We start from the raw sequence: 14,105 nt of genomic DNA on the forward strand, positions 1-14,105 counted from the left end.
CTGAGACGACAGCTACCTCAGTAAATCTAATATGCTCCTAGAAATTACGTATTTGTACTCCGTATTGCGTGCGACTTTAGCCTACTTTTGGTTAACATTATGGTAACGGACTCTCATTGTTGAATCGCCATTAGCATAAAAAGCATATATTGTTAATTTAGCATACATTACATTCATTCATATTTTAGCTTTGACTTAAATTCGCGTGTTTGGTTAAACATCAGACGACGAAGCTCGGTCGCTCCTCTCCTCCGCACGTGCATGCAGGCAGGCTCGCGCCGTCAGCTCTCTACGCCGTGCACGTTTTAGCGCGGTGCTCTATCTAAGATTGCATTTACAGCTAGATTTCTCTCCATCTCCTATTTGTTTCAGTGATTTGAGCAACCTTTGGACGTAGTGGCGATTGCGTTTTTATGATTACAGTTTTAGCAACTGTAGATCCACCCCTGCCACCCCTGTCCCAGCATAATGCTCATCACTCTTCCAGGGTTCACTTCTATAAAGCAGGACAGATCTACTGAAATTTGTACAAATGCCTCATTATCGATGTCATTGTGGCACCTGTGAGTGCCGATCTTACCTTCTCCAGCTTCACGTTGCTGTGCAGCATGGTTTCAATCTGCCTTCAGCTAATTTTGCTCTTTATCAAACAGAAGCCCCCCCAAGCGTGACCCCAGAACAAACAGTCATTCCTGGGTGGGTCCGTGGATCACGTCCCAGAGAAGCTCCATGACCACCCATGATACAATGACTGCACAGATGCCTTTCATCTTGTGCCACTGAAACTAAATGAAAGGAAGGTGCATTTTTTTTTACAGATATGCTTCTGTAATAATAAAGCAAAGGCCGTTGATACATGGATGGCAACTGTGATCGACCGGTCAGTTCTGAGTGTGCATTAGCTGTTCCATTGATGAAATCACATTCTAGTGACAAATGTACAGAAAATGTTTGTTTCAGCAGCCATGGTTTCAATTCCGAGGTTGACAATGGACATGTGAGCTTACAAACATTACACTGGTATGATCATACAGTATAAAGTAACAAAGAATATACTGGCTGAGGCATATGAGGTTACGAAATCTACATCGCCTCTAGAGTGATTTCTATGCTTGTTTGCTAAGGTGCTCTGGATCTCCGTGTTCTACGTTTGCAAGTTGGCATGCAGCATTTGAAATATTTATTAGGTATCCCCAGAGCGAGGGTCAATGCATAATCCAGGTCTTCCAAACCGCACTTTGACTGCCTTACCACATTAAACCACCGTTAAACCACATTCCACCTCCTCCAGATTACACTAGGGAAGATTCATGTTGTATAATCATTGTGTAACAGCTTGACTTCAGTGGTGTATGTACGGAAGAGGTACCCCTAATTTCTCTCAGAATTAATTAATATCACCATCCTATAATATTAACTGAACTGCGGTGAGGTGGTTTAAAATGGTAACAAACTGTATCAAGTTAAACATTTTTTTTTCTTGGACCATTCTTTCTGGACTGTCACAAATGTGAATTGAAAAATATCTAGTGTTTTCATTATTACATCATCGATTTGCATTTAATTAATATTAAATTTCAATTATTTTCCAATCTGCCATGCAAAATAATTATTTGCAGTATTATTGCAAATTAATCACATCTTTGATCGCTGTAATTAATCTTTTGTATTCCGGTAATAGTTCAGCATGATTGTTAATTTATTTTAAATGTATTTAAGGTTTATTATATTATTAGTAGTAGTGGTATATTATTGAAGGTTTAAGAAATGTCTTATGCTACATTATTGCAAAATACAGAAATCCATGTTCCTGGGTCCAGTGCCATCTTTTGTGGCAGTTCCATGAAAGACTACAAAAATATACGTGGCATCCTATAAGTATTCGGACAGTGATACATTTTTCTTTGTTTAGGTTTTTGTACATCAGCGCATTGGAGTGGAAATGAAACAGCATTTAGCATAATAAAGGGCAAAGTGGCAGCTTTAATTTGAATGTGTTTAGGTCAATATTGACAGATCTGTCCAGGACCTGTAACCCTTTTTACACACAGGGCCCCAAACTAAAGAGACCAAAAGTAACTGGATAGATTAACATGAAATGAAACAAGATCATCATTTTTTATGCTTTTTTGCAGATCCTTTGCAGTCAATGATGGCTTGAAGTCTGTGATCCATAGACATTTGCCAGATGCCAGATCTTCTCCAGTGATGCTCTCACAGGCTTTTACTGGAATCATCTTCAGTGCTCGCTGCTGAGCGTCTCTGCTTTCAGTTCGGTTTTGCATATTTGGGTGATGCAAAAAAAAATTATCTTGTGGTATCATACTCATCCTTAAATTTTCTATGCTTTGATACATAATAAGTCACGTAAAAATATTATTACTGCTTAAAGACTAACTATAAAATTCCACTAGTCATAGAAAAGCTATATGAACTTTAATTTCTGTTAATTTTGATCCACTGGTTCATTTCCAGTATCTTCTATGATACTGCAGACATTGCCATATGTGGGTCATTGACCATTGCATATATATTTTCAATGAAATGATTTATTCATAATTACCATGGGGGGCGGCATGGTGGTGCAGTGGTTAGCATTGTTGCCTCACACCTCTGGGACCCAGGTTCGAGTCTCTGCCTGGGTCACATGTGTGTGGAGTTTGCATGTTCTCCCCATGTCGTCGTGGGGTTTCCTCCGGGTACTCCGGTTTCCCCCCACAGTCCAAAGACTCCAATTGGATTTACTAAATCGCCTGTAGAAGTGCTTATGTGAGTGAATGGTGTGTGTGTGCCCTGCGATGGGCTGGCCCTGGGTTCTGCGTTGGGCTGGCCATTGCTGACCTGGGTTGTTCCCTGCTTCGTGCCCATTGCTTCCGGGATAGGCTCTGGACCCCCCGCGACACAGTAGGATAAGCGGTTTGATAAATGGATGGATGGATGGATAATTGCCATGCGTTTTATGACCTCATTCTGTGTTTACGCTTAAAAGCTTGAACCCAGCTGGAATAATGAGTATCAGGGCTGGCTGGACCTTCATGGATCGTAACCCTTGGCAGGGTCTCACACGGGTGGTGGAAGCTGCATCATATACAATGATGAGTTTACCGGAATGTGTTCAGCGGCGACATCTGTAAGTGTGTGTATGACCCCTGCCATGACCTGGCAGGATGTACCTCAACCTTTTGCCCTGTGCTGCCTCTGGGATAGGAGATTCTGACCAGGATAAACAGCTGGGAGATGGATGCTGAAGCTTTGCAAAACTACGTAATGAACCACTGTTCAAACCTAAGCATATTTCCAAGGAACGATCTCATCAGAATGATAGTTTTATAGAGGAAAAATGTATAAATTGTACCCTATATATAATGGCATCAAGTAAACATGTTATTTACCAATTGTACCAACAAATGCAAAATAAACCTTATTTGAGACTTGTTGACGGGTCTAATGAGGTAAAATAAACTCTCTTTCAAAGACATTACCCCCCCCCCCCCCCTTTTTAAAAAAAATTTACACCAATAGAAAGGATTTTACTTATATTTTATGGATAGTTCATTTTCCTTTTAACATTACATACTAATACCACTCAAAATATATACTTCTAATTGTTATTAAGATGTAAATACCCAGCAAATTGTAAATATCCAGATAAATCTGCCTGTACAGTATACTCCAAGTTAAAATAAATGAACCCCTCCTTTCAGTGTAACTGCGTATTTGTTTTCATTTATAAGATGTACAGTCTTGATGGGGGAGCTATTGATTTGCTGTCGCGTATTACAGTCATTCTGAATTACTTAAGTTGTATTTCTCCCATACGTTGCTTTTTTTTCAGCCGTCAGGTGGCCGGAAGCAGCCGAGATTGGCGACAAGATCTGCGGATCTCCTGTATCCATTGCAAACTGGCTCTCCAGCAGAAGCAGGCGAGGGAGCGCCGCGCACACCTTTGACTTGGTCTTCGGCAAACGCTCCCCGCCCCCCCCTCCCCCCCTCCCCCCCGTTATGCGATGGTGCTACCTGGTGATGATGGGTCGAGATCATTGCTGACCAGCCACCCATGACCGTACACCCTAAGGATGGTACAGAAATCCCGCAACGGCGGTGTCTACCCTGGTCCGGCGGCGGAGAAGAAGCTGAAAGTGGGCTTCGTCGGGCTGGAAGCCGGAGCCACCGACTCAAGCAGGGATGGGGCGCTGCTCATCGCAGCCACCGACGCCACGAAGCGAGGAAGCATCTTAAGCAAGCAGAGGACCAGCATCTCGGGCAAAGGGAAGCCCCCGAAGAGAAATGCCTTCTACCGAAGGCTGCAGAATTTCCTCTACAACGTGCTGGAAAGACCGAGAGGATGGGCGTTCATATACCACGCTTACGTGTGAGTACAGAGGCGCCGAATAGGCGAAGAACTGCAGCACAATGCCAGCGTGCGTGTGTGTCAAGCAAATACCCCTTTTTCTTACACTTGAAACCATTTTCAACCAGCTAAATATATTAATTGGCTTTAATGTGGACTGAAAATCACACCCCCCATCGCAATTTATCTTTATAATGGGTAGTTTTTTTTTTAAGATGTAATGTAAGTCCATAATAACTAATATGGTTGCTTTGTGTCAGCTGAACAAACCTGTTGTTTGATACGCGTTTTGCAAATGAGCCGCTGCGCCAAAGCACTATTTATTTTTCTTGACATAAATTTATAACGTGTATAGTGGTTGTTTTTTTGAGCCACGTACCGGGTTAGTTGAACACTGGATGTTCCCTTCAGTTCATTCAGTGCCCAGAGACATTACCGCTTGGGGCTTGGAATGCATTTGTTAATTTGCAAATTCTTAATAGCTGATGTGTAATTTTCTGTCAGTATTAGTTTTTAATTGATGCCTATTAATAGGACTGTTGTCCTGGCATATTGCTAGCCTTATAACACAGTTTCAAGCTGGGGAAGAACAGAACAGGCACGACTGGATAAACCATGCCTTGTAATGCCAGCGTTATGTTTGATGCGATGTGAATCTATCGGCAAGAGCATTTACCTCCGAAACTGCAGGATGTGACTGTGTGTCCACATCTTTTGGGGGGATGCGGGCTATCTGGGGCTCATGTCTCTTTCAGCACGTACGGCGGCTGGACAGCTCCTCCGGGATCGCTGTATGGACTGGAGAGGCACAAGGTTTACTGCACCAAACACGGACGGATAGATGGAAAACTCGATAGACAGACCGGGAGATGGATAAACAGACAGACAGATAGTTGCATGCGTAACAACGCGTCTTGTGTCGAGGTGTAATAATGTACAACATGTCTGAGAGATAGATTTTCCCTCATTATAATAAATGTGCACAATCAATGGGAATAATTAGAAAAAGAAAGATAAACACACACCAACACACACTTGTTTGTCAAATTTTGTAATGTTATATAATAATATATTACTATTATTTAGGAGACATAATCACACATTTGATATATACAATATATTATATATGTAGTGTGTGTGTGTGTGTGTGTGTATTTAGCAGCTGGATTTTCTTCATTAGGGGTTTGTGTCCAAAGGGATTGAAATATTGAAACTGCAAAGTTTGCAGACTTGTAGTCTTCATATGAAAGTGCATGATATGCTTGATTAGACTGAGGTGATGTTAGTCTCAGCAGTTCATATCTTTTAATAACGGGCTGGAAATCAGAGGACCTGAATATACCTGCATGAAGATAGTGTGGTCACCTGTGAACCACGGAGGCACGGATCTGGGCATACATACACCCTTCGTGGGGAGAGGTGCGCACTGGTGCCTGCATTATGCTGACAGGCTGACAAAGGGAATGTTATCAGAAAGAAGGGATAGAAGAATGAGACTTAAGTTCGCTTTGAGGAGGTGGGGGCACCTTTCTGTCTGCTGTTGGATTCACTATGAAACGGCCAGCTGGAAACACACAACGGAGAATGCAGTGAAACGACGGAGTGGAAACACATTTACCTCGCTTAACAAACAAGGGCATGTCAGGTTTTAACTGGCCCATGATTCACGGCATGAATGCAGTGGGGAAAACGCAGTGAACACCAGTACAAGGGAGGTGATGGCAGATGGACCATTAAGCTTGCCAACTTAGCGTCTGGCATGATCTTTTATGGACGGATATGAAATATTGCCCCAGAATATTATTATTATTACTCATATTATTACATAGCATTTTTGTTCTGCTCCTTGACTGATGTGTTCGGCCTCAGTTCTGCTTTTTTTTCCAGTTTATGTATCTGGATATTCCGGAAGAGGGATTCAGTCACCTCAGACATTGTGTTGAAAGATGTTACATTGTGGATGAGCCTAGCAACCTCCGGGATACGAGCTACTGTCACTAATGATAATGGTTAGGCTCCTGGGGGGCTTTTGCAGTGACAGAAAATGCTGCATTTGCGATTAAAGAGAAACACAAAATTTAATTGATGATATGCATATTATGATTCATGAGTTATATATTGACACGTTGAAATATGATCCGTCCATCTTTATCAACATGAAAGGCCAATACACAACTCGCTAACATTAATATAGTGTCGGTCCCTAGCAGCATAGGATACCCTAATAGAAGGTTTGTTCGTTGCATAGCCTAACTTTCCAATATGCGAGATCACAGACTAGATTATATGTTTTCTGCAAATTGTGTGATTTTTCATCATACCTAAATGAGATTAAGGTTAAGCACCTTACGCAAGAGTACAACAGCAGGAGCTTTGCTCATCCCACGTCTCAGCAGGGGTCTTGCTGTTGTACCCTTGAGCAAAGGTATTTAGCCTGAATTCGTCCAGTGAAAAAATTCAGTGATGGAAGATTTTGAGTAAATGCATAAGCTAAGCAGATAAATATGCAAGCCTTATGTTTGTGTCCTTATGTCCTTAAAAACATCGGCCATTAAGTTTTGGAAAATTATTTGTTATTATCATCCGTCTTCGGTAACTGTTTGTCCTATTCAGGGTCATTGGGGGGGGGGGGGGGGGGGCTGGGGCCTACAGCCACAAGGCAGGGAACAACCTAGGATGAGGGAGGCACCAACCCATCACAGGACACACTCACACCATGTGCGAGTCACATATGCACACCTGTGGGTAATTTGGCAACTCCAGTTAACTTTAGCATGTTTTTGGATTATGGGAAGAAACTGAAGAAAACCCTATGATGCCACAGAAGGAATATGTAGACACTGCACACAGGGAGCCACAGCTAGAGGCGCGAACCCGGGTCCCAGAGGTGTGAGGCGACAGTGCTCACCACTGCACTACTCTGGCACCCCTTAATATTAATCACTATTTACTAAATTTCAGGGATTTATATGACACCTACTTATTCTATAAATAAATAGTATGTTTTGGTATTTCAGTTACTATTACGATATTGCTACTCCAAGTATGTATATGTGTGGCTCATGTGAGAAGAGCTGGACAAGCAAGGTTCAGTAGGGATTGTGTAGCTACTAGAAATGATCTGCTGAATGAAAACCAGAAGCAGCAGAAGTCGTGATTCCTTATTGAGCACTTCGCAGCCCAGTGGGAAGGGAATGATCTGCTGCAGGCTTGATATCTTCAGTGTGATGCTTGTGCTCGGAATCATTAGCATTGCTGGCTGATTGGAGTGTTTGGCGAGTCCCACTCAATTTGAGCGGTAATGGATCAGATGGAGGTACACGGTTGGATCACTTTATCTTCATTGATATCATTCTTGAAGATTCTCACAGCTACATAATCTACTTTTCTTGTACAAAGACCTCAGCTGAGGACCTTGCGAACCGACCAATCGCGTTCGTATTCGGTGACTTTGTTCACGTTGCTCAAGAATTTTGCAAATTTCGCGTGAAGCATGACAGTTAGCAGTGGTGTGTCCGAGCTGATCTAGCCTAGCTAAAATTCTGGGGCTGAAGGTATGTCTGGTGATATTTTTGAAAACCAATGTCATGTTCTTTTTTTTTTGTGAGAGATATCCAGCTTCTGCTGACAGAAAAATATAAAAACATGGCAGATGGTGGCGTGAAAATGCCACTCAGAGAGCTGTGGGGCTGCCGTGTCCCGCTAAGAAGCCACAGACATGTTTGGCATGCTCTCCGCAGAGATTTAGGACGGTTTTGAAGGAATCTGGCACTGTGCTTCCGCGAGGAATTCCTCCAACTCTGTAAAATTTGCTGTAGCGGGCACTAATGTAGACGGTCCCACAAATGCTCTATGAAAGTAATGCCTAGTGACTTGGAAGGACACTGAAAACGACAGAAGTCCTTGTTTAGGGCACTGCCAGTAACGCTGTAGAAATAAATACATTTTAACACCAAAGTTACCTGAATATGTCTAATAACTCTAATAAATAAAGCAAAGGTATGTAAAATTATTCAGATGATATGCGTATCTGGTATGATGAACGTCATATAGGCTGTATATTCACAGCTAATGGAAAGGATTTTGCAACAAAATCTCAAAATGGACCCCAGAATTGCCTAGTACTGGGGGGTGGGGTGGTTTGGGGTGGGTATCTGTGTATTTCTCTTTTGTTTTTTTTAGATTTTAAATGTTGTCCTGGGGCGGCATGGTGGTGCAGTGGTTAGCACTGTCGCCTCACACCTCTGGGACCCGGGTTCGAGTCTCCGCCTGGGTCACGTGTGTGCGGAGTTTGCATGTTCTCCCCGTGTCGTCGTGGGGTTTCCTCCGGGTACTCCGGTTTCCCCCCACAGTCCAAAAACATGCTGAGGCTAATTGGAGTTGCTGAATTGCCCATAGGTGTGCATGTGTGAGTGAATGGTGTGTGAGTGTGCCCTGCGATGGGCTGGCCCCCCATCCTGGGTTGTTCCCTGCCTCGTGCCCATTGATTCCGGGATAGGCTCCGGACCCCCCGCGACCCAATAGGATAAGCGGTTTGGAAAATGGATGGATGGATGTTGTCCTTAACTCTTAAAGCTCCATATTTAGGTTTAGGTTTTACACAATTAAATAGTTCATTTTTTGATTCAGTAAATTCTTCTCAGCAGTCAGGTGGACACGTTTAAATGTGTACTTTGTAAGTTGCTTAGATTCGAAATCTATGAGACTTAGCATGATAAATCTGTACAGGTTCAGTTCATGGCATGTCAGTCTCCCATTTCCGAAGTTACGGCTGCCCTCGGCCTTTACGGTTATGTTCATATCTATTGAATATGTTACTTTCGTCCATTAGCTGCATGTGCTTGGGGATTTGTCATATTATGAATATGAATGTCACACTTAAGCAATGCAGAAATGCTGCATAACTGGGTGTCGATATCATGCAGCGCTCCATTAAATCTGCCGTGTAACAGTTAGGTGCCACGGCAGGATGGGGAGGCATTGGAAACTGTAAAACTGTGCAATTATTCATGCAAGCAGTTTAATTTCATAGACGTTGTAACTGTACATCGACCTCTAGAAAATGTCATGTGAAATACTGCAATGTTAGGGGGATTAGAAAAATGCAGGATTGCATCACTTTGCGTTTTTTGGGGGCCCCAGATTAGGGTTAGGGCTCTGGCTGTAGTTTTATCTTTTATGCTGGATTTACCAACGTCATTTGATTTTTTCAACGTCATTTGCTGTCCAGCAAGATCTTCACACTGACTTGTTGAGCCAATCACTGCAGACTTCCTGTACAGCAACATAAGAGCTCTTGAACAGAATCACGTGTAGTGGAATGTATGCTTTCTGTGGTCAGAAGTCACTGTCTGCTTGAAGGGAGTTAGGTGACAAGATTGGAATGCACTATAAATTTATAACTTATCACAGTAATCTTTCATTTCTTTATGTTTTTTATCCAAATCTCTCTTATTGTATTGCTTTAGTATGTCCCCTTTTATGACACTGATTTTTACATGGAACCACCAATATTCATTTTATTATGTACATCTAGCTAATACTGAGTAGGACCCAATTTCGCCTCCCGAACTGCTTCGGTAGATGAGCTGCACATTCAAAGAATCCTTTCCTCACACCATAGTTGTCCAGAGCTGTTATTTTTGCACTCGTGGCCTTCCTGTTAGCTTAAACAAATCTGGCTGTTCTCCTCTGACCTCCCTCATTAACAAGGTGCTTCTGCCCACAGATCTGTTCCTGACTGGATGTTTTTTGTGCTCATCACACCATCCGCTGTAAACTCGACATTCTCTTTCTGAAATTCAGTCACGCCGTATTCGAAATGGCTCAGGTCGCTTGTCTTTTAATGGTGATTCCTGCACGCTGTATATATTCAGTCGCAGTCTCTAAATTTGATGTTTGGAGGAGTAGGGTGTCTGTGGTGTACTTAACTGGCCGGAGGGTATACATGGATGTTGATAAAAAAAAACATTTTTTAAACGCTGTTGCTCTTCATTTTATCTCCTGTTCTTACATGGGATTATTTTCAAGATAGAACAGGCCTGACAGACATATATTTTTACCATGCAAAACTCATTACCCACTCTCAGGAATTTCTTCCTGTACATCTTGACCTGAAATGTTCCCAGGATGAGTGGATACACATTGTTCCAGTTCTGTCGTCTTTTTTTTCCTTTTTTATTTGGGTAGTCAAAGCTGCTTTTTTCACACATTAACTCAAAGCTCAGCATTCATTCGCTGCACTGGAATGAATCACTGGATTGAGTCCACATCCTTCTTGACAGTAGTAGACCCATTTCATACAATGCATCACCTCTTGTAGTTTAAAGATTTAAACAATTGGAAAAAAAAAGAAAAGAAAATCTGCTAAATATAATGAACATGTAACTTTAAAAACATGAATATTGAGACAGATTCCCCAGGTTGGGTAGAAGCCGTAATTAAAAATGAAGCTGCTCTTGAGTGTTGGTTCTGCTTCCCTCATCACCGTGGATTTGCTTCAGCAGCCTTGTCTTACCTCATTCCCCTGGAGCTCCAGGCCAGGCGTTTTATGCGGTTTAAATAAAAAATCAACAAAACTGCAGTGGTAACTAGGGCAGCGCTTTCACATAGTAATTTTCATACTGTACAAGACTGCTTTTGGATACAGAGAAGAATATTTTTAAAATTCTGGGACAGAACCTTGGCTTTTGTTCCGGAGAGTGCTCACATATGAAGATATCACTTACCCTTGTAAAATTCTCCAATCTAGTAAATCCACACAGTGATTTTTTTGAGTGTGCTTACAAAATCAAGAACGACAATAACAATAATATTATCAATAATATATGTGATGGATGAAATGGGTATTTTTGTAAAAGGATGCATAGATATCTTAAACAGCAACCCAGATCACTTGCCTTTAATGTGTTCTTGCATCGTATAGCCTTTTAGGCTCTCTGAACCCAGATTTCTATCTTAAGCTATGGCATTAACTAAGTAATATATAGTTAGAAAATCTACTGTACTAAGGATACAGTTAAAGAAAACTTGTGATTTATAATAGTATCCCTCCACTGGTTTTAGATTGTGATGGAAAGCCTGATAATCTCTGGGAAATACGTTGTGCTCATTCGTATTTGTTTAATTGTCCCGAATGGGCTCTGCAGATGAGGACACGTTAAGTGAACCTTATGGAGACTCTGTTTGACAGAGGCTTCGCTGTGGAACCGGCTACCTTAGAGGATCTCGCTTACGGAGCCTCTCTTCTGCTTCTCCTTGGTGCGTGACGAGGATTGCAGCCCTGTGGGTGGGCAGCCACGGCCGTGACCCCACGCCTCTGCGCTTTGTAACCTGGCGGAGCGGGATGTTGAGGTCGTCTGGGAGCCCCCCCCATCTCAGTCAGATTTGGTGCAATCTGACAAGTGATGGAAGCAGTCTGCAGCCGTCTAATTGATTTGGCTACCCACCGTTTTACCTCATGCACTGGGAGAGAATGTTAAACTATTAATGAACCATCTACAAAATGTATGCAAAACCCTATTAACAGTAATTAAATGATAAATATTACATGTTCTTTCAAATTTACCTCATGCAAATTTACCCAAATTGCCCGAGTCCATGCGAGTTTCCACACCTAAAACTTTAAGTCACCTAGAAAGTGACATTACTTGGCAGTAAACATTGTCCTCAGTGTGACATATTGAACCATGTCTTGCATTTCAAATCAATGAGCTATAGTTGGACACCTAGATCTGTCACACAATATGCTGTCTATAGTTTTAGCCTTTCTTAACTAATAACCATCCTACCCTTTTAACTTTGAATAATATTGACATGGAAAGTACATTGTGTTGCAAAATGCATGGGGGGGCCTCGGCAGTGTGGTTCTCAACCTTCATGAATATAAACATTCATGGATAAAATGGCGAGACTAAATGGTAATATCACAGGAAAGGCTGCAACCTAGGGCTACAAGAATGATTCCTGGTCTTACAAGGAGAGGTTAGCTGAGCTGAATCTGTTTCGCCTCAAGCAAAGGAGAAGGGGGGGGGGGGGGCATAATCCAGGTATGTAAGATTCTAACAGGTCGGGATGCTGTTCAGCCAAATGGCTATTTCAATATTAGTTTAAATTCTAGAACTTGTGGCCATAGGTGGAAATTAGCGGGAGAACATTTTAAAATGAATCGGAGGAAGCACTTCTTTACACAGAGTGTAGTTAGAGTATGGAATAGTCTTCCTGCTAGTGTAGCGCAAGCTAAAACCCTGGGTTCCTTTAAATCAGAGCTAGATAAGATTTTAACAGCTCTGAGCTATTAGTTCTCCCTAAACAAGCTTGATGGGCCGAATGGCCTTGTAAATTGCTTATGTTCTTATGTTTGTCAAAATGTATATTTTTTTCGACGTTTTTCTTTTGCTGTTACAGAAATTGTGCTTTAAAGAGTCGCAGGAAATACATTGCTTTCTTTTTTCATTTTTGGAAATAGCGTTTGGGCGAATTGGCGTTTCGCTCAACCCCAAACATGCTGCTGACAAAGCAATGCAAGAAGCAATGCAGCGTAGCATGAGAAGTGCGGAACCGGCCCATGCGAGCACAGACCCTCCGTCGGCAGGCACTTCACTGCAAGTGTCTCTCTATTTGCATAACAATTATGTGGCGCTGTGTCATGCGGGGTCCCATGCCGTGCGACAGGAACCAAAACACTGAGCTTTATTTCACATCTCTCCGTCACCTGTGGCATGACACCTCACTGGGTATCACTGCCATCTCGCATTCTCGGGGTCTGTCTGCTGCTCCTGGGTGTCCGTACGTGGTGCGTGCTTGTTCTGACGAACCTGTGGGCTTCTGTGATGTGTGAACCTGTGTCCTGTGTTGAACTGGCGCCCCCTTCGGAGCCATGTCTTGTCGGGAGAGGCTCACTGCAGCCCTATATTGGTTAAGCACTTAAGGAATGGTGCAGTTTTTGTGCTTCGTTTTTATTATTAATTCATTCTAACTACAAAAGCAGGCTGAGCATGAAATAACTGAGGACGATGCCAGAAGATGTGTAAGCAGATTCTTCTTTTTCTGGAAAAAAGTTTGAAAGTTATTTTTGGTGTTCCTTTCATTCCAGTGAGCTGATTCTAACAGCCCTTCTGTTCCTCCACAGCTTCCTGTTGGTCTTTTCCTGTCTTGTCCTCTCCGTTTTCTCAACAATCAAGGAGTACGAAAAAAGCTCTGAAGATGCTCTATATATCCTGGTATGTGTTCCCCAGTGCAACATGACAGAGGTCACCCTGTTGAGATATTGCTGTTGTCTTTCCCGTCACACAATCTTATGCAAACGAATATCAGCTCTTGCGTTAGAGGCAGCATGATGCATGCGTGCAGGCATCCTGTAATGATGTTTTGGTGTAATCTTCTCTCTAGCTTGAAATTTAAACAATGACTCCACCTTCAAGAGGACATAATGGCTTTATGTTTTATTCATGTATGTGCTATGCTTACTGTAAAATATCTCTATAGTCGTGGCCTAGCGAACCGTACTTCCAGGTTGGGGGCCTTGACTCTCTGCAGTGCTCTGCATGTGTGGTATTCGCACGTGCTCCCAGTTGGGGGTGGTGTGGCTCTGGGCCTGTGATTGTAAGCTCCCCGGTTTGAGTCCTGTCCTCAGCGGAATAGTCACACGTCCTTTGGGCCCTTGAGTGAGGCCCCTAACCCCCCTGAAAGGCTCCAGGGTACCAGATAAGTGGCTGACCCTGTCCTCAGACCCCAGGCTTTGCTCTCGACTGTG

General features: G+C 42.6%; 1 protein-coding gene across 5 annotated transcripts in view; it reads left to right on the forward strand.

Annotated features, from left to right (window-relative positions):
- The first annotated feature begins 4,000 nt into the window (after positions 1 to 4,000).
- LOC125747120 (potassium voltage-gated channel subfamily KQT member 2) overlaps positions 4,001 to 14,105 on the forward strand; it is a 31,570-nt gene continuing 21,465 nt past the window's right edge. For all 5 annotated transcript variants that reach the window (XM_049021907.1, XM_049021903.1, XM_049021908.1 and 2 more), the window contains exons 1-2: positions 4,001 to 4,372; positions 13,482 to 13,572. In XM_049021907.1, coding sequence (XP_048877864.1) covers positions 4,077 to 4,372; positions 13,482 to 13,572 — 387 coding nt within the window. In that variant the 5' untranslated portion in view covers positions 4,001 to 4,076. The remainder of the gene's footprint in view (positions 4,373 to 13,481; positions 13,573 to 14,105) is intronic.

This window comes from Brienomyrus brachyistius, chromosome 8, assembly GCF_023856365.1.
Source record: "Brienomyrus brachyistius isolate T26 chromosome 8, BBRACH_0.4, whole genome shotgun sequence".
Taxonomy (NCBI): domain Eukaryota; kingdom Metazoa; phylum Chordata; class Actinopteri; order Osteoglossiformes; family Mormyridae; genus Brienomyrus; species Brienomyrus brachyistius.